Source organism: Nicotiana attenuata, unplaced genomic scaffold, assembly GCF_001879085.1.
Source record: "Nicotiana attenuata strain UT unplaced genomic scaffold, NIATTr2, whole genome shotgun sequence".
Classification (NCBI taxonomy): domain Eukaryota; kingdom Viridiplantae; phylum Streptophyta; class Magnoliopsida; order Solanales; family Solanaceae; genus Nicotiana; species Nicotiana attenuata.
Genome location: NW_017671850.1, coordinates 11,440 through 37,389, shown reverse-complemented (window position 1 = coordinate 37,389; position 25,950 = coordinate 11,440). Strand labels below are relative to the sequence as shown.

Genomic DNA, 25,950 nt, shown 5'->3' with positions numbered 1-25,950 from the left:
GTTTAGGTCTAAAAATCCCGTATTTGACACTTTGACCCCTGAACTTTTCTGCGCCTGCCGCGGTCGCGGTAGAACCGCGGCCAATCACCCTCTCTGAATCTCTAAAGTTCTGAAGCTGCCTTCCACCGCAGTTCTGCCGCGAAGCTACATGAAACAGATTTCCGGAAGTCCACAGAAAAATTATTGCTAATTGACCGATACCGCGGCCAAACCATTTTTCTGAATCCTAAGGGCTGGCAGGGCGTAGCTTCATTGGGAATTTACACATTTGGCCTCTTTCTCCAATTTTTGACTCCAAAACTGCTCCTTAGCCTTCCTTATACATATATCACCTGCAAATCATGAAAAACACTAATAAGAGCATTTTGTTATCACTTTTAGCATTAAAACTACACAACAAGGTGATTATTTAAGGTGTGATTATAGTCAAATTCACCTATCATCAATACTTACTGGGTACATGTTGTTTATATACTCACGCTACACTTCTGCACTAACCGTGCAGGATTTGAGGCAGGTGCATCTGGTTATCATCCCGGCATGCACTCCTAATACTTCGAGACTTTGTGATGAGCTACCTTCCAAGCCCGTTCTACTGCACCCGAAGTCTTTCTTTTGTATTTTCTTTCTCTCTATTTTATTTCAGACAGTAGCTTAGTATTTTTGTATATTCTACTAGTAGTTCATATATTTGTTACATCAGGTCTTGAAAAATATGCTAGTAGACACTTGATGATTTATGGGTACTTATTTCACCATATGTGTTCTTCAAATCGTTTACTCTTCATTTTATGAAGTATCTCACTTTTTATTTATCTAATTATTAAAAATTAACTATTTCTAAATTGTTAAAAGAAACTACAACATAATTAGTTCACAGTTGGCTTGCCTAGCGGTAACGTTGGGTGCCATTACGGCCTATAGAAAAAATTGGGTCATGACACATTTTTCAATCAGTATCATCATTATTATTTACCATAGCTTCTATTATATTCTTATACTAGCTCACTTACAAGATAACAATCCTTATGTTTTGAAAATTTACCAAAAATATCCTTATGTTAACTTTTCCATCTTTTCTAATGCAGTTTTCTTTCTCACGTGCAATGCTTCTTTGTTTTATCTTTTAACTAGTTCCACATGAGCTCTTCAAAGAAAAAAAGTAACTACCTTGACCGAGACCCATAGTACTCTCCATGTATAGTACTTGTGGATGTTTAAAAGGCTAATTTTCTTAGTTTGCTTTAAGTTCTTTATATTTTTAATGCGCTATTGTCAACGTCATATGCTTACTACAAAATACAATTCTTCAGCCGCACTAAACGCTCAATTACTTGGAATCCTCAATCAAGTTCTATTTCATTTTGGCGATTTCAATAAAATATCTCAAGATATCCCATGCTATGGACAACAACAATCTCAGAAGGATATTAAGAAACTTTGGTGCATTGTTAAGTCAAGAATCTGCAAATTGAACATGCTTGGTAATTGAATTTGATACTACCTTCAGATGAGTTTTCCTCGCACTTAAGTGTCTCAAATGAACTAGATTTTTGAGGTTTCAAGAAGATGATTAACCGGAGCACCCTCATAGTCTAACATCTTTATCAAGAGTCTAATATTACTCCAGAGACTTCACAACTTCAGCAGTCGGCATTTGTTCTTTAAAGAGTTTGCGAAAAGCAAAGAAAGATTATATAAAATTCACGTGACAATAAAAGATTTTGTTAGAAAAAGATGGAAAGTTAACAGAAGGATATTTTTGGTAAAGTTCGCTAAATACAAGTAATGTTGCATGTTAAGTGAGATAATATAATGATGTAATGAAAGTCAGGGTGAAACAATAGGAATAATATTGGTCAAAAACTCAAATATAAATTATGTATATATATACCACTAATATAGGGGTAAATCCGGGTTTTCCCTAAAATGAAGTGAACTACGGGAAATTGGGAATACTGGTGGTTGAGTCGGTGACGCAGCTCTGGGCCGCTTAAACTGATCCACCCATGTCTTTGTCTCATAATAAAATCTCCAAGTTTCTAAAATTTCTATTTTTCCCCAAAATAAACAGAAAAGTTCGGAGCTACCAGATCTCGCCACGTGTATATCACGCAACTAATCGGATGCAAACCTATTTATATTCCACTCTTTTATTCCATCTCACTTCCGCTCTTCCCCTATCCTTTCAATCTCTCTCTCCGCCGCTCCGTTCACTTCAAACCCTTCACCGGCGTTCGAAAACCCTAGGCCCTAATTTCTCCCATGTCCTATCAGTCGTTTAGGGTTTAGCTCCGTAAGATCGTTATTTATTCTTATCCGTCAATTTATCTGATAAAAGTTAGATTCGGAGGAATGGCGAGTTCGACTACGAGCAATGTTTACATTCACGTCATCGAAGATGTCATCAGCAAGGTCCGTGATGAGTTCATCAACAACGGTGGTCCCGGAGAGAGTATCCTCAACGAGCTCCAAGGAGTAATTTCTCTTTTCTTTTTCAATCGAATTTTTCATTAATTAGCAAATTAATGACGCGATTTATGAAATTTGCAGAGGTTCTAGGGTTTAAATTTAGCTGAATGCGGATTTGGTTACTATTCTAGTGGTTTTTTTTTGGTTGATCTGATTACTAATTGGGTCTCTTTCTGGATCCAATTAGGTGAATTTAAGGGTTTTAAGTTTGATAGTTTAATGTCATTTTTTCAGTTGTGGGAGATGAAAATGATGCATGCTGGGGCAATATTGGGTACAACAGAGAGGAATCCAGCTCCGAAAGGGACCCCTGGAGGTCCAATAACAACCCCTGTTCATGACCTTAATGTGCCTTATGAAGGCACTGAGGAGTATGAAACTCCCACTGCCGATATACTGTTTCCTCCAGTGAGTACCGGATTTTACTAGCTATTGAAAAGCAAGCAACTCTTGGGGGCTCATAAATTGACACATGCATATTGTCTACTTGCAGACTCCATTACAGACTCCGTTGCCTGGTACCGCCCAGACACCGCTACCTGGAACAGTGCAGACACCCCTCCCGGGAACTGCCCAAACACCTCTTCCTGGAACAGCAGATAGCAGCTCAATGTATAATATTCCTACAGGTGGCAGTACTCCCTTTACACCTAATGAGTACTCTTCTTTGAATGATACTGGTGGTGCAACTGAGATGAAAGGCGGTCCAGGGAGACCTAGCCCATTTATGGTAGGCATTTTAACTATCTTTGCTGTATTCTGTACAAAGGTTATCAATCTGTTTTGTATGATGCATGTGGTTTGGTAAGATTTATGTTTTCCACATGCACACATTTAGTTTTTCTAATAGGATGATTTGATGGCCTTTCCCATTTTCCTGTTGCTGCAAGTATTCTGATTTCCAGATAAGTATGGTATTGAAAATGTTTGCTTTGACTTGTGCAGCAACCACCCTCCCCTTGGTTGAATCAAAGGCCTCCCCTTGATGTTAATGTTGGTGAGGAAAATATTTAAATATATTCCATGGAAGCAAGCATTTTGATGCATTACGTATATTAAGCGTTAGTTGCTTTCCTCCTGCTGCAGCTTATGTTGAAGGACGAGAAGAAGTTGATCGCGGAGCTTCTCAGCAACCCATGACTCAGGTGAAATGTTATGCTTCTATATACTTGCTAAAGAAAGAAAGGCCACATGTCGTCTTTCTTCTTGTAACTTGTGTCACATGATGTTCTTGTTTAACACACACACACACACACATTATATATTACTCTCTCTGTTTCAATTTAGATGATACACTTTCCTTATTAGTTTGTTCCAAAAAGAATGACACATTTCTATATTTGGAAACAATTCAACTTTAAACTTTTCATTTTACCCACTTTACCCTTAATGAGAAGCTTTTGTAGCCACAAATGCCATGGCCCCACAAAGCTTTTGCCCCTTAAGCTTTTAGGACCACATGTTTCAAAAGTCTTTCTTTTTTTTCCTTAAACTTTGTGCCAAGTCAAACTACCTCATCTAAATTGAAACTGAAACGGAGGGAGTATATATACTAATCTTGAATTTACACCTGGAACATTTCCTCACTAGTAGACATGCAAGCAAGAGCAACTAAAAGCAAAATAGTCCACTTTGTTTCAGCATGCCATTCTCAAAGTTTAAAGATAATCCTTCTTTCCTTAGAAACTCCCAAACTGATTTTGTAATATTTTGTGGAACTTGTACAGTTGCTTATCTTGGGAGTTGAGAAGGGATCCCTGCCCTTCTCATATAGCCCTTTTCTTCTTGTTAGAAAGCTTTCTTAGCTCTTGTCACTGTAATAACTATTAGACGGTGAGGAACATGAGGTTGTTTAGCTGCTGATCGGGCTTGCATAACTTTTAGTTAGAATTTATTGATCTCCCTTGTTTTATTGCTTTTATTGGTCTCAATGCAAAAATTAGTAAGTTTGCTAGTTAGTATGTATTGCTGCCTAATACATAATTTTGAATCAGAATGCTGCCGTGTATTGGACACATGTTTTATGTTCTTTAGGGTGGGGAAGAGGGAGTAGGTGTTTGATACTCTGTCTGCATAATATTGAGTTTACATCATCATGTTGGATGTAATTGGGTATTATGTATATAGCTCCAGGGAAGGAAATATTCAAGTGTGATTCGAATCTGGCAATTCTCAACCCTCATGTATACACAAGACACGTCTATTTATGCATTAAGTCAACGTCCTCTACCATTGTATTTGCCCTTTCCCTTGGCTTTGTGCGTAACATAGTGCCTCTACAGAACATGTTACCTTTGGTTCAGAGTTGGTCTTGATGTCAGCTAAATTGCAGGACTTCTTTATGACGGCTGCTGGAAAGCGGAAAAGGGAAGATTTTGCATCTCAATATAACAATGGGGGATACATACCTCAACAGGATGGTGCTGTAGACTCAATATATGACATCATGAAGGCAGGGCTTTGCTTATTCACTGAATGAGATACTTGCATATATTTCAAACCTATGATATTAACTCTTGGATAACTATAGCAAACAAGACTTGTGATCATATGAGAACTATAGCTGCAGAGAGCATTTGTTTAATGGAAATAAAGAGGGGCCAAGGTTATTTAAATGTAGGCGGAAAGGACTTGTACTTGTATGGTTAAACAATGCAACACTGTACAGCCACCGGTCGTTCTTTGTCATAGTGGTTGAGGGAGTCTTTTCACACTACTAAGTCAAGAGTTCAAGGCTGGTACAACCGGATAAAAATGTAACAGTGTACAACCCTAAATGTTTAAATATAAGCTCCTCCGAATGGGTAAAACTTGTGATTTTGCACATCCAGCTTTGCTTTGTTCTCTAGCGGTTCTGATGTCTCTTGGTTGCTATGATGTCTTGAATTCGTCAAAATGTATCAATCAATCAACTCGGCCTCAAATCCAAACTAGTTTCGATGTATCCTTTGTAATCATTGTACTCTATCTAGCCTAATTCATTTCACTGTAGGTGATTTCTTCCATCTGCCTAATTCTTGGTGGATAGAGTCACCCGGTACCTATGCTGGTGGGAGGTAGCAGGTACCTGGTGGATAGTCAAGGTGCATGCAATGTTGGGCCCGATTTATCTCTAACTAGAGTGTAGCAACAACTAAACCTTAATTCCAACACAACTAAACCTTAATTCCAACTAATTAGTATCACCTATATGTGTCTGTTGCTTCTATTTTGTTCTTTACTTAGCTATTGATTTCGACAAAATTGTAGGACTTTTAGAACAACAATTTACCATGTTATTTTAGGTCTAACTTGTCCCATTTTAACACCTTACATTGGACATGTGCAATCTATCACAGAAGACATTTGCTCATTTTATCATCTGTGTGCTTGCACCTTCTGTAGAATATGATATCCAATCTCTTACCTATAATAAAATATCCAATCTTGTATGGCCACACATTCACTTTTAAATACTAGGTGAAATATGTTTTATATTCATGGATGTAAAAACCTCCCCTTTTTCTGCTTTTCATCCCTACTTCTCGTTTGGGTTAGGTTGGGGGTGGGAAGAAAAGTTGGTTGGTTACTTGGTCAATATCACGAGTCATTTCTTGGAATATTTACTCCTACAAGGCGAACAGAGTGGAGTTGCTGACATTGTTAAGAATAGAGCTCTTGGTGCGGAATTTCAAAATTAGAGGATTAGCTTAGTGGTGCCCTACTTGTCTGATTAGTTGCACTGCAACTCGTGATACCCTTTTGAATTATGTTTCTATTTTCCAAATTAAAATACCAACCTATTATAAGAACAAGATGTATTGGTTTGTCCTATACAGGCTGGTGAAGGCAACACTATTCAGCTTGAGTTGGTGACCTCTATCCAGGCTGCTGCTTCTAGAATTCCTCAAGTTGATGGTCCAACTGACCATTACGACGAAGCGCTTTCGACACCCAATGTGAGTTTTTCTTCTTTTATGTATCATCGTCATCCAAAGGCATATATATTTACATGCTATACAAAGGTCATGTGTTTGTCCTATTTATTCAAGGCGTAGCTACCCTCTTGATTGCACATGTGGCATTTTAATTGCAGTTTTCATCCATGTGGTATGTATCTGCTTTTGTTTCGTTGTGGCATTTTAATTTTTTTAGGTGCTTTGAAAGTTTCCTTTGACACAGAATGAATTTCAAATGCCTTTGAATTTTGAACTATGTTGCTTGGATCCTTCAAAATCTTTGTTGTACTCGTGCCCATCCGACACTATTTGGGTGTGGGTGTGGGATCCGAACTAGATTTGGCCTACCTAACTTGGGTGCTTTGACGATGGCTTTGGTATTTGGTTTGATTTAGGGATAATCTCTCTCTCACACACATTCGCACACATATGTCGTGATATACATTTATCAGCGATATCCCAGAACCCACACCCTTACCTGTACTTCGATCTGTGTCCCTGAATTCTAAAATTTATATGATGAAGAATCTGACCCCTAGATGTGCAGCCGTATTGGATACCTGCACCCATATCCTAGCAACATAGGTTTTTAAAGGTATTTTCAGTGCTTAAGGGAGAACATGTGGATAAAGGGCTTATTTCAATGAGATACAGTAACATATGCATGTTTTTTCTTTTGAATGAAATAACATATGCATGTATTTAAATAGGATAGCATTGAGTCAAGTGTTCTACTGAATAAGGCATGCTTGGGTTGGTTTGGAGCTGTTTTTAAAAGTGGTGCAACTACTGATCCAGCAGGAGAAATCCAGCAAAACTTCTTGTTCTTCTTCTTCCTCCTCCTTCCACACTGATTTTGGATGAAAAATGCATGGTTGTATAGAACTTTAGATATGAATTTTCAGCAGGCGACTTTACTCTCATAAAATGGGAACCTCTTATCTCTGCTTGATATGTCCATCCAAACTACCTGACCTTTCTGCTTAAAGGCCAAAATTTTCTGTATCTAAGAATTCAAGCCAATGTAAACTAATGCTGTTTTCTTTTTACTTGTAAAAAGCAAAAGAAACTAATAAGAACAGCATGCCCTGATCCATTATGGTTGACCTAATTTCTGTTTAGTTTGACCAGGACAAAAACCTTCGTTTCCTTCAATGGCGAAGCGCACTAGAAAGCAATTCTATTATTAAAGGGCAGTCAGAATTTGATGTGCAATCTCATAACCTTTCACGTCTTCCTTCTATTTTCTTATACAAAGTCAAATATAACAAATTATTGAAACTCTTCTCTCTTTACCTACGTGAAAAGTCACATGGTTATACAACTTATGATGAAATGAGTAAATAAATAACTAATGCAACTCTATTCTACTTTTGACTGAGATATGCTATCTTTTTCACGAATAATTAGCTGCCACATCCATTCCTAGATTCTGTCGTCAGTTCTGGACTATGATCAACTAATAGATTGAAGTGTCGCCTAGTGTGCATGTTTCTGACTCCTGTCTGCATAGATAATGTTTTGAATAACAAATATAATCTGTTTTTGCTATTGTGCCTATCCTATAATGTATAGTGCTTGTGGAAGCTTTCCATCTCTTTTATTGGAGTGAAGATGAGAACTTCTTTATTCTCTTCTCATTGTCATATTTATTTGACAAACATGAAATCTGATAGCTTTTGAATGGTATTTTAGTAACCTTATTTGTTTTTTCCCAACTTGAAGATCTATGGTTATCAAGGGGTGGTCAATGAAGACTATAATATAGTCAACACACCAGCACCAAATGGTAATTTATTCTCAGCTACATGGTCTTTATGGCTATAATTTATCCTCCTCCTGATACTGCTGCAACCTCTGCATTGCATCCTTTAGATATGCAAGCGCCTACTCCTGCTCCTGTCCTTCAGAATGATGATGTTGATGATGATGATGAGCCCTTGAATGAAAACGATGACGATGATTTTGATGATGTGGACCAAGGGGAGGATCTAAACACAGCGCATCTAGTTTTGGCTCAGTTTGACAAGGTTAAGATATCCTTTTTGTTAATGTATTGAATTGAAGATTTTGTATGCCCCATTCTGTTGTTTATCATGAAAAACAGAAGTGTCGTCTTGATGTGCTACAAAGCTGACTTGATACAAGCTTCTGTAGGTGACACGTACAAAGAGCAGGTGGAAATGCACCCTTAAGGATGGCATAATGCACATAAATAATAAAGACATTCTTTTCAATAAGGTTGGATTTAGAACCTTCTGTTCTGATTTGCATTTTATTTTATTTGGTAAAAAGGTCCCTTGTCTTTGTTACTGTTATTTTTATCCTTGAGTTGATGTATTTGGTTCATTGGTTACTTGTCCAGGCAACTGGAGAGTTTGACTTCTGAGGCAGTTGAAGGAAAATCTAATTTGGCAGTAAAGGAGCTCAAATTCAAGAACCGATCAAGCTGATTACTTATTTTGTTGTTGGCATTTTAATGGAAGTTAAAACTCCAGGAGACTAAGTTGCTTAATGTTCATTGCTAGAGAAGTTTTTTCGTTGGCCGAGTGTATATATATAGTAAAAGAGCTGCTGCTTGGCCATATGGATTACTTGTTGATCTTTTGAACTTGATCTGAGAGGAAATGTATAATTTTCCTGTGTTGTACGCTTTTGGAACATCTTGGCTAATTTAATACCGGTGTTATCTTTCTTTTCTCTTGTCTATGTTGTTTTAGCTGAACTGCGCTCATGATACCCCAAGGATAGTTCCATGAACTGTGTACTTCTTGGATCAGTCATGCTAATATATTCCCAATTTGCATGTGTTGTGATATGTGACTTGTGACAATTGAGTTTGATTGCAGCTCTTACTTGTGTTTGGGAGGAAGGTTGGATTTCGTTTTTCTGTGGTTAAAACGGCTACCTTATAATTTATTACCTCTGTGCTAGCAATTGGAAATTATAGAAGAAAAAACATTGAAATAAGGTCAAGCCATCAGCCTGTTGGTAATTTTATCGGGAAAAGTTTGTTCGCACCTACATTACATCTCTTTACTGCGCATGCATCTCTAATCTAATAGTAAATTGACGTGGCTTAGTGTAAACATTGATTACTATATCCCCTGGTGTAAGCCACTCGGCTGTGAATTAATGGACCTCGCTTTCCTTTTGACTTTGATTTATTTATAGTTAAATGTTTGGATAAGGAAAATCCATGCGGAAGGCGTTAATTTGCAGCACTGGTGAAGATAGGTTAACTTGGGGAGAAAAAATGAAACAGAAACGAGGAGGAATTCACCGTAATATTTAAGATGCTATCTCTTTTATAGGTAAGATATTAAAAAATTGCCCTTCTCAGATTTTTATCAAGTAATGATCATCCAGTTGGTTTCCAAAACATGGTGACTTTATTAATGACGGCAATGTGGAGGCAGAGTTTCCTCTCAAACAGTTAGGAAGCTAAGAAAGACCTTTGCACCTAAATATAGTTGCATGATTTACCCAAAATCAGATGAAATACAAAGAAGAAGAAAAGATATGTTTACAAGGTAAACAAAACAAACAGACTACGCGATCCTTAACCTCTTACTATTATGTAAGAGGGAAAGATTCGACTTATTAATATCATAAGAAAATAAGTTTGGAAAGTAGCACGTCTAATTCACCAGGTTATACAATTGCAGGAGCCAATTCATTAACTATAAACCTCAACGCCCCGAGTTGGCAAGGGCACATTGTGACTGAAACAAGGCGAAAATGGTCGAAGGTTCTGTATATGTCCCTACGGCAGGATGTTGCCATCCAGCTTTCTCCAAAGGAGCATTATTTTCCTGAACGATATGTTTGGCTGTACCATTTATAATGTTATCATCACATGACTTGACATTTTCATCTAGAGATGTACTAGAAAATATAAGTGGAGATAACAAAGGAATGGCACAATGAGAGGAAACTTCTTCCATGAAATTGGAAGGTACTCTGAAATTACCATCCACATTCATCTTATCTTCTAGTTGTAGAGAAGAGGGTGCTTTCTTCTGTAACCTGGTACAAGACACCCCCTCTTTCTTGCTTGTTTCCATTCTCATACAATAATTATAATTTCTCGAATCTTACTTATCATAGTGGAAAGAAAAAAGTAAGTTAGATGAAGAGCTAAATATGTTTAAGAAAGGAGCGAGAATAGAGGGGGAAGAAAGAGAATTGTTGTTACTGTATTTCTATGGTGCGGAAAGCATGGGGTCGGTTATAGATATTCTATTTTTCTTTCCACGGTTATGATTTGTGAATATTAAAAGGAGAGGAAATAAGAGCAGTTACATGTAACGGTCATTTTAATCTAGTGAATATTTACAAGTTTTCGTCATCACTTTACGAGGCTTAGCTATTGTTGTTATCGTTTATAAATTTTATGGTTCACTTAGGTTGGTACTAAATTACAGGGCATTGCACAAATATTTGCAACTCCTTGTTCATAGTCTGTGTTCTATGCCTTTGGCATCAATAACATGCAGTAGCTGTTTTTGCGGTTTGCATTCTATTATTTTATTCTTTATGTTTTATCCCTTAATAATTTTTTTTTTCAAAATAAAATATTTTGAGCTCTTTGAGTAGTATATTTGGTATGACGAAAATCATTCTTCATTTGTGTGCAAAGGTTCATTTTACGTACAATTATTTTAACGTTTAAATTCATATAACTTGCTCCAACTAATATTAAATATATTACTTAGAAATTAGAACTCAAAATTCATCAAAACAATCTCTTATTTGCTATAAATATATTTTCGGAAATTATTCTAACACCAACCAAACACCATAGGCATGTTTCTACAAAATAACTTACGTCATACCAGATAGTACAATTTATGTAGGCTTCCTTTTGCTTGCACTTATCTTCTCTCTTTTCTTAACGATCTCTTGGTGAGATTAGGTAACAATTTCATGTGATTAGAAATAATGTTAGAACTTCTGTAAACCTAATCTCATGTGTATGCAGGGGCGGCCCTTCCATAAAGCAAGTAAAGCAATTGCTTTAGGCCTTATGAGGTTGAATCTGTTGTTTCTATTATATTTTTGCTTTAATACGTGACACAAAAAGAAAGTCCTAATTAAGCCGTGTGAAATATATGCAAAGACTAGAGACAAAAGATGCTCCTTGTTTGACTAAAAAGTATTAGGTCTTCTTAGTTAAACCAATTCAATAAAAAGATTTGGGGTAAATTTTAGCCAAAGATAATTAATTCTAAGATAAATGATAGGAATGAACAAGCACAACTAAACATAAATTTTGATTAAAACAGCAATTGACTCTCACAATGTAAGAAACAGATAATTGCTCCAATAATATCAAATGATAATGAGGAATACATAAAGGAAAAGAATCACCATGCTCAAACAAGACCGCTATCCGTCCGTTTGATAAAATAGATTAAAGATGCATGTCGAGATTCTAAGTTCATGTCTCCTTTCTCGGTCAGGAGCCTGAGGTTTTGGGAGCCTCCTTCTCTTTTTAGGGATCTATCCCTTCTTGTATGCGTATGTCCTCCTCCCTTTGTGTCACACTTTCTCATGATATTTATACCAATTACTTTCCTTACCCAGCGGCCCTTAACCGGAGTACCTAAGTTCTTGGAATATCCCATAGAATATTCCTCTAGAATATCTAAGTGTTGAACTGGACTTCGGACCGAATTGAGTGTTCGACCTCGACCGTAGCCAAATCACTAGCCGACATATCGCTTCCTACACGCGACTTCGGCTTGGTTGCTTCTTGGTTGCTCTTCCTTAAGTAGAATTCCTTTGATCATATTTTGACCCATACAGTTAGTCCCTCCGCCCATCGGGATTGCCTTTGGGCGAGCTCGGTGGACGGACTTCGCCAGTTGCACCTTTTGAGAAATCTGAGCACATTGGCCGAAGAGCGACCCTTCATAGCAAGATGACGATGTGATGCTTCGGGAGCCGTACCTGACCGTTCTGTCAGTTTGAAATGACGTCAATCCTTCATGTGTCATTATGGCAGATGTTCCCTATACGTTACGTCGTTTTCCGTGCCTCCTCTGCTTTGGAATTAACGTGGCGGCGTTTGGTTTTCCCACTAAGGATGTTTGTATTCTTATAAATAGAGGAGAAAATTCTTCATTTGGGGTTGCTGTGTTTTTTGTATATTATTTAAAAGACTCCAGGTTTCTCTTTCCTCCTTCCTCAGATTCTTACGTTTCCATCTTTTCTCTTTCGAAGTTCCTTGACATTGTTACTCCCTCTACCCTAGCTCCCATCACCTACGTAACCGAAGAAACATGGCTAGTGCACCTTCTACATCCGATAGAGTCGCCGGCACCGTTGCATCGGAAACAGATATGCCCTCCCATGAGGAAGGGACGACCATTGTGGAAGATGGGAATTTTCCCACCATGGATGAGATAATTCCACGCTCGGGGAAAGCCAAGATTGATTTCAAGCATTTACCTGACGCCGATCCTGAGACCGTTATTTCCGTAATGGACGCCGCGACACTTGCTGCGATTAAGGCCAAGTGGAGAATTCCTGATCATGTTGAACTCGTTCCCGCGGATAATAACGTCGTGCAGGTACATTGCCCGGGGTGCTGCGCGTTTTATGCGTACCCATTTGTCATCGGTTACACACTTCCCCTTCCTTACCTGGTGGAAGACTTTTGTCGTTATTATGGGGTGTGCCCAGCTCAGCTCTCCCCATATATATACAAACTTTTCCTCATGCTCACCAAGTACGCGGAACTGGCTAGCCGGGGGATTTCTCTTAGCCATTTGCTCACCTCTTCGTACCCAGTTTTTACAGGGGTACTATGATACCTCTTTGTCACTGCGAGACCAAAGGATTGGTGGTGAAGATGGACGACAAGACTAATCGCCGCTTTTGGGAGAACTTCTTTTTTTGTGAGGACGGAGCATGTGGTGTCGAATCCTAACGGATTTTCTGAGGAGTGGAATTTTGCTCGTGAGTGTCTTTTTGTATATATATATATATATATATATATATATATATATATATATATATATATATATATATATATATATATATATACACACACTTTAGAAAGAGGCTGCTCGTTGTCCCCTTCCGGTGAATTGATTGTTTTTTTTCCTTCTATTTTTCAGCCGAGAAGGCACCTCCCCTACTAGTCGCTGATATTCATGAGTGGGTGAGCCAGGTTTTGCCCTACACGATGGGGATTCGTGCATGGTTGCCATTCCACGAGAGATTCGGGCATAGACCTTCAGTTGGTGAGTCATCTCGTCTTGCTTTTAGTTGCTTTGCCCTTTGCTCTATGTTTTCCTCTTTGGTTTAAGCTTCCTTATTTGGTAGGTCGACGGGGTACGAGGAGGGCGAGTGCTTCGGTGCTTGCTTTCCGTCAGTCAAGTCTCTCGACCGGACCTGCACCGATTGCGGCTGCATGTGAGATCATTCAGACCGCCGCTGCTTTACAAACTACAGCCCCTCCCGTGTTTGGCTGTTGTGAGGATGCTCGTCAGGCTGAGGCCCCGCTTCCCGTGGTTTATTTGGTAGACGAGACATCTCAGGACGACGGTGAAGAGGCTCCGTTAAAGAGGCGAGGAATAAGGGTCGATGGGGTACCCACGACCGGGGGGCCTTCGAGGAGCGAACTCGTATTGGCAGTGCCTGAGTCTGTTGTTGATGCCAATTTAGGTGAGGAGACCGTATCTCCCTCGGGTGTAGAGGTAGTGCCCGTTTTTGGCGTGGAAGAATCTACCATGGTAGAGGGGCAGAACTTGGAGGACGCTGCGATTATTCCATGTGGACCATCGACTTTGCAACAGGCCCTTGTTCCCTCTTCGGCCAGCAAGAGGGCAAAAGGCATAGTCGAGATGACTACGAATTCGGTTTGGATATTGACCCCAAGGACATAAGCATGTTTGAGGCGGGACTCACCCGGGTGGAGGCACGAACAGATGATTTCTCCCGTGTGATCGAGATTGCCCCCAAGTGTGACTTGTTGGAGGACACGGTGAGCCTGGTGCCTCAATTTGCCCTTCTTTGTTCCGCTACTGAGAGCAGGTCCTTTCAAGAGATCAGTGATGCCGGCCTATCACGGGGCGTACCCGGAATGGCTTTGAGGGTGAGTCTATTGCTTTCTTCGTTTTACGTCTCCTATTCTTGCTAATTTTTTCTTTCTGTTCTCTTTTCTTTCTTCAGACCTTTATTTTGGAGACGGAGAGTATCTGCCGCGAGGAGAGGCGGGCTGCCATTTTTCAGAAGATGGTTTCAAAATACCACCGATTCCGTGACAAGTGTCGTGAGATGCATGCACGTCTCAGGGCGGGCGGCAATCCTCAGTCCCTTCGGGAGGAGTTGGAACGGAAGGACGAGGACTTGATGTGGTCCTTGAGCAGATACAGCGAACTCGAGGGGCTACTTAAGGCTAAGGAAGAAGAGCTCGAGGTGGGCAAGGGTGTTACAGCTGAGTGTGTTGACCTTCAGGCGAAGGTAGTGGCCTGCGGGTGGAGCTTGAGCAGAGTGATATTAGGGTCGCCGGTTTAAGTGTTAAATTGGCGGAGAAGGTGACCGAATTGGAAGGGAAGGCGACCGAGCTGGAGAGGATTGAAGGAGCCTGAGTAGCAGCCTTAGCGAAGTCCGCGACGCTGGAAGGTACTATCCGCGTACTCAGGTCCGAACGTGCCACCGAGATAGAGATGACCGTTTTGAGGGAGGCACGACTTGATGAACGGATTGGCGAGTTTGATAGGGACGTCTCGAGCCTGGGTTATCAAGTTACTGCTCTTGAGGCGGAGAAGGCGCAACTATTGGCTTCAGCTGCTCCTGTACCCGCTTCTATTGACGTTCCTCGCCCTTTGTACGAGATGTGGGTTCACGCTGAGGCTCAGCGAGATATATATAAGGGCTTGTTGTCAACATGGAATGTCTTTGAGGTCGCTTTCAAAGAGGCTCAAGCTAAAGCGCGTGAGGCCCGGCTTGCCTGTGGTTATGATCCCTCGACGTCGGAGGTTGATGGAGTTGATGAGGCCGAGGACGGGCTTGCCTTTGATGAGGAACATTCTTATGGAGAGGGTGATGGTGGAGGTGAAGCTGCTGAACCGAGCGGAAAGATATATGACGGTGTGGACGGGGATAATGCTAAATGAAGCTCTTTAATTTTTCCTTTTCGTACTTAGTTTTTTTTGTACTTGGTTGGTTGGGTGGGGACCCTTTTTGGTCCTTTGTAAGACGCTATTTTTTCTTTAAATAAAATAGTTGGTTTGTCCTTGATCGTATACCTTTGGCCTTCCCTTATTTTTGAATTTCTTGGATTTTCTCGTAATAAGTCCCTGACTTTTGGTAGTTAACTCGAGCGAGGTCAGATTTGACCTGCTAATTCGAGCGAGGTTGAATTTTGTTTTGTTAATTCGAGCGAGGTCAGATTGACCTGCTAATTCGAGCGAGGTCGAATTTTGTCTTGTTATTTCGAGTGAGGTCAAATTTGACCTGCTAAATCGAGCGAGGTCGAATTTTCGTCTTGTTATTTCGAGCGAGGTCAAATTTGACCTGCTAATTCGAGCGAGGTCGAATTTTCATCTTGTTATTTCGAGCGAGGTCAGATTTGACCTGCTAATTCGAGCGAGGTCGAATTTTCGTCTTGTTAATTTGAGCGAGGTCAAATTTGACCTGCTAATTCGAGCGAGGGCGAATTTTTGTCCTGTTATTTCGAGCGAGGTCAGATTTGACCTGCTAATTCGAGTGAGGTCGAATTTTCGTCTTGTTAATTCGAGCGAGGTGAGATTTGACCAGCTAATTTGAGCGAGGTCGAATTTCATCTTGGAAAATAGTTCAAGTGAGACAATGTATATTTCCTTTGCGTAGGCGTGGTTGGGTATATTTGGCATCATGTAGGAATGTCATACTGCTTTGTTCATTCATTGGAGAATATTACATGTTTCCGTTTGATTTGTGCGTACATTCGAGGAGTCCCAGTCTATCTAGTCCCTTCATCGCTCGGCCTAGAGAAGTAGTCGATAGGCGGGGCGATAAATGTCTTGCTCAAGCTTCGGGACGTCTTAATGTGTGGATGAGATCAAATTTTAGTTAGTTATACCGTTGCATAGTTGCTTTGGCGGGTGCGTAGGTGAGTTTTGCGCACTTGTGTTCTATATGCATGCTGGAGAGATTCGTATATTTTTCGGGCCGGTGACCCGGTCCCAGTCTACACAGGTCTTTCCCTTTATGGCGTTAAGCACCAACTTGTTGGAGAGATTCGTATATTTTCCAGGCCGGTGACCCAGTTCCTATCTATACAGGTCTTTCCCTTATGGCGTTAAGCACCAACTTGTTGGAGGAGGAGTTTTACTCGACCGTTGCCTGCAGGATGGTATGGTACGGAATGTTTTCCTAGTGCATGGTTTTGATGGCGTTTGTTCCTTGTTCGCACATCTAGGAGAATGTTCATGTTCCTATCCTCATCCAAAAAGAAAAATAACAAGTTAAATCCAAACGAAATCGTTTATTACCTTGACCTGATTGGTTGGCGTGGGGAGAGGGGCGCTGTAGAACGACTTGTTTCTCCCCGTACTCGAATGCTGGTTTTAGATTTGATCTCAGCCTCGAGCTTAGCTTCGCCGTTAGTCGAGTATAGGTATCTTATGGGCTGACAACTTACTTCGCCCGTTGGGATCTCGAGTTCGAGTCCCAGTCCGATCTGGTCCAGGTGCACAAGAATGAGGGAAACATAAATTATACTCCGTATATACGGGCAGGAAAAACTTGTTATTTCAAAGAATTTACACAGTACGCTATCGTCCCTTCCCAGGAGAGGAGGCAGTGTGCATAAAGTATAGATTAGTGTCTAACATAAATATAGCTAGTAGGATTGTGGACGTGCTGGGTGCGTAGTGTCCGTAATCCTACTTTGACAAGTCATACTCACGATGTGCCAAATCCATCACTACAGCAAGACGTGGCTTTCGTATAGACATCAAACATAATTTTGATTTCATGCAAAGATCTGACCTTGGTTGGTTCGGTTATTTCAAAAGCTTGCCTACAAATTTCTCAAGTTGGTGTTTGTAATGAGAGGGCGAGGCTATGATAGCCGGGAAGTGGAACTCTGATTGACATTAGATCTAGAGGAAACCAAAATTTTGGCTAGAAAAATACCCACTGACGACGCCAAATTGTTCGACTAAAAAGTATTAGGCCTTCTTATTTAAACCAATTCAATAAAAAGATTTGGGCAAATTTTAACCAAAGATAATTAATTCAAGATCTGAGATAAATGATAGGAATGAACAAGCACAACTAAACATAAATTTTGATTATAACAGCGATTGACTCTCACAATGTAAGAAACAGATAATTGCTCCAATAATATCAAATGATAATGAGGAATACATAAAGGAAAAGAATCACCATGCTCAAACAAGACCGCCATCCGTACGTTTGATAAAATTGAATTAAAGATGCATGTCGAGATTCTAAGCTCTGGTTTCCTTTCTCGGTCAGGAGCCTGAGGTTTTGGGAATGTCGCGCCCCCTTTTTCCTTCACGGAGTCCGGGTTTCGACATTCATGGGGGAACAACTCATTTCCTTTTGGGAATTGGGTATTTGAAGAGTCACCACCTAACGGATTAAGGTGCATTAGGGCACCTAGAGCAATTAACTCATGTAACCAGTTTGCATTACCAGAGATTAGGGCAAGGGCTCGAAATAACCTTGAGGGGAATGTGTTAGGCACCCCTCGCAGTCCACAACGGTGGGTCCCGGCCGAACTTAGTTATGTGAATTAGTCATTTGACAAGTAAGCAGTCTAAGCACACATTTGCACAGTCTAAACACATATGCAGTCATGAAAGTTTAGATAGTCTAAGCACACGTAAATTAAGGAGGTTTGAGCATTCCAAGCATACATAAACCAAGGAAGTTTAGGCAGTCTAAATACACATATGTGAATTGGGGAGAGGGGAGTCCTAAGTTGATTAGCCTATAGGATCAATCTGTGCAATGTCCGGTAATCCTCCTCAACTAGAGGGGCTACACGTGACATTAGCGCGCAGGTCATCATATCCTTTTACTATCCATTACCCTTCCCTTGGTGGTTATATAAGCGAGTTTAATTAACGAACTCTAAGCGTGCTTTACCCGTCCTTTCCTTGTGACCCCGGAGGCGTTTAGGACCTCTATACTCAGGCAGTTCTAGATACTCCTAAGGTATTTAAAAGGTAAAATCTAAGCGACAACAAAGATCACATAGGACTGCCAAATAGGGAAACAATTAAGGGCTCGTGTTTGCCTCCACACATAAACAGATACATAGCACGTCTCAAACAACTGATTTTTGAAGAAATTCAGAAAGCCTTAGAACATGATATCTAGATGAACATCACAAACACAGAATATGCAGTTTTTGTTTTAAGGCAAAGTGGCGGAATCCTAATCAGTTTGCCTACTGATTTTGAAGCCCGTTAAACCTGGACAATTTCACACCTAACCAGAATCGAATTTCTCATTTAATTGCCTAAGGCTTGCCTAGGCGTGGGCCTGTATGCAGTTATAATCTGGGAACTAATTAAACAACTTGAAGTTATTTAGTCCTATAGGCATGCTGGTCTAGGCGATTGATGTTACAAAACTGATTTCATGCAGGTGTATATTAGAACATGATAGCTACGTGTTGGACTGTTTTAAAAACCCTTTTTCATAGACAGTTATTGAATTAAACGACGAAGACATGGTTTAGAGCAAATGCAAACAGATTCCTAAGGCGGGATCTCTAATGCACAGAGAGATGGTCATTTATTAAGCATGATTATAGTAATGACTTAATGACGGGATTTCCAGGTGATAATAATTTATGCAAAGTCAGAGAAAGAAGTGATGAACTTATAACATGTTTCTAATATGCAAAATATAAACGCGAGTGTCCTAAGCCATGTTTTCTAATGCAGATATTATAGACTTATGACATGTTTGATGCAAGTAACATAGCATATGGGCCTAGAACATGATTTCTACCATAACATGCACTCAAAGCAGGATTTCTGTTGCAAATATGTATATAAACCAAGAGCTTGATTTCTACTATGTATCGATCTAAAGCATGATATCTACCTAATTTCCCACAAACATCATTGAGGAATCCTCCCTTTTTACTAATCACCCCCAACATCTGTTTACAAACAATATTATTACATACCAGGATCAAATGAATTACATAAGCAAATGAAACTATGCTATAGGAGCCTAAATCAGGCTCAAAGTAAACCTGGGAAATGCCAGGCCTTCAACAGAATCTCAGAAGCCAAAGATCTCATAGCCAATAATGTGTGTCTTGATGTGTCAGAGTTCCCTAAGGACCTCCAGGATCCCGGGCAGTGCTCACACCAAGACCATCTCTCAAATAGGATTAGTTATGTGCAGTGTGAAAGGGCCAACCCTGGTATGCCAGAGTTCAGAGAAATCTCAAGGATCCCTAAGCAGTACACATACTAGAGGGGCAGAACTTAATAGTCTAAGAGTAGAAGTGAGAGTGCTTGACATAAAACAGTGTTGAAATAAACTTCAGGAGTGAAAAAGGTTTTCAGGAATAGACTCAATTTTAGAGGAAGTATCAATAGTGAAAAAAATAGTTTGAGATCAAGAGCAATCACACAGACTTAGAATGCTTAGAGTCACAATCATTCAACAATCAATTTGCAAATAGGGGTCAAAGGGGATAGGACATAGAGAGTTGAATCATACAACAAGGTCTAGGGGAGCATATGGAGCAACAACTATACAGAACAAACAAGGGTCTAATAGTTCAGAGACTTAACAAACTAGTAATGATAAGAAGCAATTAAGACATAGTCATGTTGAAGACAGGGTGTGTACTCATTAGGATCAACCAAGTATACTAAACAACTAAATTAGCAACATGATTACACCAATTAAAGAGAGTAAACATGGCTGAATAAACATGCTAGTAGAATATCAAACAGTCAGGTGAGACTTGGGCATGCTGATTACACATTTAACAAGAGAAGGCATAATTTAAACATGCCGACTAAAGCAGTAAACATGGAAACAAATTGAGTAACTAGTACAGGAACAAACATGGATGTATAGACATGGAACACATAAGCTTAAGTTTCAAAATTTAACTAGAGACATACCAGTTAAAGAAGAAAATGCAGAATATGAAAAACAGGTGCAATTCCACTATCTAGCCTTGCCTTTCAGCCGGCTAGACCCACAGTAGCACAAGTACCAAAGAAAGGAGAGAGAGTTTGAATGTATGTATGTGTATTCAGAACAGTGTGTTCGTGTTTTAAGAGGCAGAATGAGAATGTATATATAGCACTTTAGGGAGTGAAACAAATAAGGTAAAGAGAGTCACAGTTCAATCAATTAGAAGCAATCAACCAATTATGGAATCAATTCTAATTGAGATATCTGGAAAAGGCCCCTTTAATTGGGGAGAGTCAGTTAACGGTCAGAACTAGGACTCAAATAAGGTAATAAATCAACGCCATACCATATAAGGTATGGCGAAATCAATCAAATCCCCAAACTACGGATAACTAATTAAGGCAAGTGTAATTAGTCACAATAGGGAAACAAGTAAAAATTCCGAAAAATACTGATTTTAATCAGGAAAGAATTATTCAAATTCCCTAAATAGAAATCAATTAAGCAACAAAATCCCAAAGAATACTGGATTTAACAGGAAAATCACTCAAATCCCTAAATAGAGTCAGTTAATACGACTAGTTTACAGAAATAAATATAATAGAAGAAATCAGTGTTACCATCAGATACATCTAGGGTTCGAGCATACATACGAAAATAAACATGTAAAGAGATTACTAGATTAAAAATTTGAAAGTAGAAAAACCTCTTGAAGAGAAGTCTGGGAAGAACCCTAATTTCAGAAAAAGTGAATAAAATCAAAGCAGTTAACTAAACAAAGGATTTTCAAAGGAAAATACCAGAAAATACTCGAACCGTTTCAGATCTACAAAGATCTGAATGGATTCGAGTAGTTGCAAAACTAGGGTTTTCAAAACAGCAGAGATAAAGAAACTCGGTCAAAACCCATAGATTCAAACTAAAGCAGGAGGAAAATTTGTACTCACAAACGAGAACGGCCCTAGACAGGCCATTAAACAAGTTTCAGGCAAGAACTAGGTCGAATATTCATGAGATTCTGCTAAGGATCCATGAAATCAAGCAACCAGGGAGCGTACACGGTTGGTAATGGTCGGAGAATACTCAGAATCTCCATAGATAGGAGCTCTTCACACGTGACGGCGATTAGGGTTAGGGGTAGATCGAGAGAGAATGGGAGAGGTTAGCGGGGAGAGGACGGCGTGTGAGGGAGTGAATGAGAGGTTTGGGGGAGGTCGTTCTAGGTTAATTAGGTAAGTTTTAATGTGGACCATTGATCTAAAGGATCAACGACCACGATTTGATGGGGGTTTGGGTCGGGTAGGTGCAGATTGGGCTTAGGGTGAATTGGGCTGGTATTATTAAGGGGTTAGGGCCGGTATTAAAGGGTTAGGTCCGAAAATTAGAGAAATTAAAAAGGCTGTTTGTTAAATACCCAAATAATTGATAAAAAATATTTTATAAAATAATTATCAATAAGAAAAAAAATTCATGCATAGAAGTGTTTTAAAATAATTATTCAATATTTTAAAAAATATAATGAACCAATTTTTCGTAAAATAATGCAGTGACGTATACATGGACTATAATTGCAAAATTGGTGCAATTGTAACCAAAAGGTGTAAATCTGGCCATTTGTGAAATAATTTGAACTTAATATAACTATAAATAGCAATATTAAGTTATGAAATGCTATAAAGCCATTTGTGATGCAATTTGTAATTACTTATATAAATAAAATACTAGAATAAGTTAATTTAAAATATAGAAATTATGAAAAAAATGTCCATTGATGCTAATGCATAGTCTTGAAGGTATATATGCACTTTTGAAAATATTATAGGGAAAAATTGGGTATCAACAGGGAACCTCCTTCTCTTTTTACGGATCTATCCCTTCTTGTATGCGTACGTCCTCCTCCCTTTGTGTCACACTTTCTCATGATGTTTATACCAAATACTTTCCTTACCCATCAGCCCTTAACCGGAGTACCTAAATTTTTAGAATATCCCATAGGATATTTCTCTAGAATATCTAAGTGTTGAACTGGTTGTTCGGACCGAATTGAGTGTTCGACCTCGACCGTAGCCAAATCACTTGCCAGCATATCGCTTCCTACACGCAACTTCGGCTTGGTTACTTCTTGGTTGCTCTTCCTTAAGTAGAATTCCTTTGATCAGATTTTGACCCATACACTCCTAATTCATATCTAAATATATAATTAACTAGAAAAAGTTAAAAATGAAGCCAACTTTTCACCAAAACCAATTGAATTTTCAATATAAGAAGGGACCCAAGTTGCTGGTGGCGCAAATTATTAGCTGGTCAATGTTTGCCGGTATAACTTATTCTCATTTGGTGTTTACATCCACCCAATAAATATATGACTCGTATCTTTACATATAGTTTCATCACTATTCCATAGTTAATCAATATGCATGCATTCTCAGTAATTTTGGCCTTTTTTTTCTTCTTCTAAAGCAAACAATGTTTGTTTCTGTTTTGGAAGTATCTACCTAAATTATTCTTTATCAACAGCGACCTATATATTCGGACAAAAAGAACATAAACATTTTGTAACACTCCTTTTGCTGCTTATTTCAAGCTAAGTAATAACATTCCGCTGATTTACTTATGGGACAAGAAACCGGCCTTTCTGTATCAGGCACTATTACAATTGTAAGTTTTTTAGTCTCATTATAAATCATTCATATTAAGAACAAAACTCGAAGCTTTATAATTTTTTCATAATTTAATTGAACCAATGGCACAGCAATTATAAATCATTCATACTAAGAATGTTCTTCATGACTCGATACAACTCTTCAAAATGAATTTTGTTGACAACAACAACAACGTCTACTACTATTACTAAGCCTCAGTCCCAAACAAATTTGCGATCAGCTGTATATAATTAAGAAAAGATTTGTTGACACTACTAAAAAAAGAACTTGTCGCTGATATAGCAGCGACGTATCTAAAAATCAAAACAAAATGCTACAGATGCTCTTTCTTTATTTAATTATGCTTATCACTAACACAAAAAACGGAATCAGTAGATTGATTCTTTATTTCGAGATGTATGTAACCAATCTTCTGTTAATTAGGTTGGAGAAGTCTTCCATGGCTTTGTTCCTCAACAACTGCAATAAAGAATCCTCCGTGAGAAACAAATTAATTAATTCAGCCACGTACGTAAGTATTTAATTTACTAGTTACGCATTTTATATAAATTTGGAATAATAATTACCTTCGTGAACACTAGTTGAGAGGTGATGAGCTTGCACTGTGGAACTCAGGAAAATGGGATAATGATGCTGCAGTTTCGTTGGTAGTGGAAATGGGACTCTTATGAGGCATAGCGATGGGATTATCTTGAAGCAAATTATCATTAGTAGAGATAACGATGTTCTTAGAAGATAAGCTAGGACATTTAGGAGACAAAGTAGCATTTGTAGAAATGGGATTGTTGGGAGCTGATGATGATTTGATGCTATTTTCCGTTGATTTAGGGGAATCGTCAGGCCGAATAAATGACGTTACAGCACCCTTCATCTTCTCCACTATACCTGTTAGGCCAAATTAAACAGAGTTGTGAACGACTTTATTGAGAAAAAACACATACAGACATATATACTATTCTACGTTACCTTTATCACCAGAAGCTGCTTGCCTAGGGCTCATAGCCTCAGTTATGATTTGAGAAAGTGATCTCTCGCCTTCACCAGGTTCAAATTTTTCTACAAAGTACTCTTTTACTGAAACACCTTTGTCCCATTTTCCTGGGCTGCTAATACCACTAGCATTCACATTACTCTCAGCAAAATGACCAGTTTTTGGCGCTGCTTGCTCGTTCCCAGATTCTTGCTCGTTGCTATTTGTTAGAGTGAGGCCTGAAATTTTTGAAGCAATAGCGTGGGTTGCATCAGAGACTGCAGCATAAGCTGGTGCTAACTTCTCTGTTACAGTTTCTGTTATGGTTTTACTGGGGCTATCAGGTAATTTCTCCATATTGTCTTGTTCAATAAACTCATGTTTGATGCTGGTCGGAACAGCATGCTTCTCGGATACCACTGGATCTGCTCGTGGGTGTTGTCGTGCTGCTTCTTTATAAGCCTCAGGTGCCAGTTCTGATTCATACACTAAAGACAACAGCAGGAGTACACAAGCAATATAATATATCATCTCAAGCAAATATATACTCATTGAAGAAGCTAAATTTCAATAAGAAAAGGAAAAAAATCTAATAAGCTTATTCAATTAGTTGACTATAATAATTTTCTTGACAAGCTATTAAAATTTATCTGCCAAAAAATACCTTCAAATAACAATGATAATAAGCAGTAGGTATATATGGGGTTTCCAGCTTGGGATCAGGGGCGGAGCTAGGTAGACGCAAGGGGTTAGTTGAATCCCTTTCGCCGAAAATTACAATGTATATGATCAAATCTTTTTATCATGTATATACATTAGATGATAAATTTCCTTAGTATTTTACGTGTTAAACTTTTTTATGAATCCCCTTGGTGACAATTCTCTGCTTCCACCACTGCTTGAGATATGAAGATCATTCAATTCTGTCTAAATCCACGATTAACTGTGTAAAATTTCTTTGTGATCATGTTAAGGTTCGTACTCTATTAATTCATGTTGTTACGAGGCTACATTTACTAGCACTGCTTTATAATTGGAAAACGTTGGCTTTCTTCACCATGGTTAGAACAGAATGTAAATCTACACTTGTACCGATTGTTCTTAATTGAATATGAAAGATGTAGAAATAATGATCGAGTAATGTAAAGAACATATTACTTGGAGCACCAAGATATTCAGGATCTTCATCTTCTTCTTCTTCTTCATCTTCATCATCCAAAGTAGGGCCCCATGAAGTGTACTGTTATCGTCGTGGTTGTGGACATCATTTTCATGCAGCTTCTTCTTGCCACTTAAACTGTATTTGAGTTTCTTTGCTTTTTCCTCACTTTGGTGATAACTGATTTCTTGCCATGAGTTGGTGTATATTTTCTTCTTTCATAAAGCTGTTGGGGAGGTTATTTGTTTGAACCAACTTCCTTTTCATTTCCTAATCAATTCAGTATTAAAAAGCCAGTAAATATAAAATGAAATTAATCTCAACATGCTTAATTAAAGTTTTCAGAGAACTAAATAACCTTGGTAGAAGTTGGTTCAAAAGTTCGGTGAATTGGACTTGGGAGTTTTGGATGTCCCTGCGAAATTTTTTGTAATGGATTCAGCTTGCAGCCATTTGTATCTTTGTACGAGAATGCTTTTTAAATTCCTGTCTTGAAATCTTCCTATAGTTTTGTCTGTTTATTCGTTTCTGCCCTGGGTTTTTTTCAGCTTTTCTTGCAAATGAGAAAATTTAGAATAAACTCACGGTAAGTAAAGTTAAAGC

At 38.9% G+C, this 25,950-nt stretch overlaps 2 protein-coding genes across 2 annotated transcripts; one reads left to right on the top strand and one right to left on the bottom strand.

The window, feature by feature from the left end:
- Positions 1-2,144: 2,144 nt before the first annotated feature.
- LOC109210548 (transcription initiation factor IIA large subunit-like) lies at positions 2,145-9,113 on the top strand. The gene is made up of 11 exons (XM_019373975.1): positions 2,145-2,478; positions 2,707-2,880; positions 2,966-3,202; positions 3,418-3,469; positions 3,559-3,617; positions 4,805-4,924; positions 6,291-6,410; positions 8,136-8,199; positions 8,286-8,440; positions 8,568-8,651; positions 8,776-9,113. The coding sequence occupies exons 1-11, from the start codon at positions 2,356-2,358 to the stop codon at positions 8,797-8,799; spliced, it is 1,212 nt and encodes a 403-aa protein (XP_019229520.1). The 5' UTR covers positions 2,145-2,355; the 3' UTR covers positions 8,800-9,113.
- Positions 9,114-23,299: 14,186 nt separating this feature from the next.
- LOC109210547 lies at positions 23,300-25,418 on the bottom strand. Its single transcript, XM_019373974.1, has 4 exons — positions 25,347-25,418; positions 24,185-24,676; positions 23,785-24,103; positions 23,300-23,677 (listed from the first exon to the last, which is right to left on the bottom strand). Coding segments are annotated over exons 1-3 (801 nt in total). The 5' UTR covers positions 25,348-25,418; the 3' UTR covers positions 23,300-23,677; positions 23,785-23,795.
- Positions 25,419-25,950: the final 532 nt, after the last annotated feature.

Bases quoted from the DNA above. Each gene is read 5' to 3' on its own strand.
- LOC109210547 (XM_019373974.1), bottom strand. The intron at 24,104-24,184 runs GTAACGTAGAAT...TTGGCCTAACAG, and splicing joins AGCAGCTTCTGGTGATAAAG to GTATAGTGGAGAAGATGAAG.
- LOC109210548 (XM_019373975.1), top strand. From the start codon at position 2,356: ATGGCGAGTTCGACTACGAGCAATGTTTACATTCACGTCATCGAAGAT. The intron at 2,881-2,965 runs GTGAGTACCGGA...GTCTACTTGCAG, and splicing joins CCGATATACTGTTTCCTCCA to ACTCCATTACAGACTCCGTT. The intron at 6,411-8,135 runs GTGAGTTTTTCT...CCCAACTTGAAG, and splicing joins AAGCGCTTTCGACACCCAAT to ATCTATGGTTATCAAGGGGT.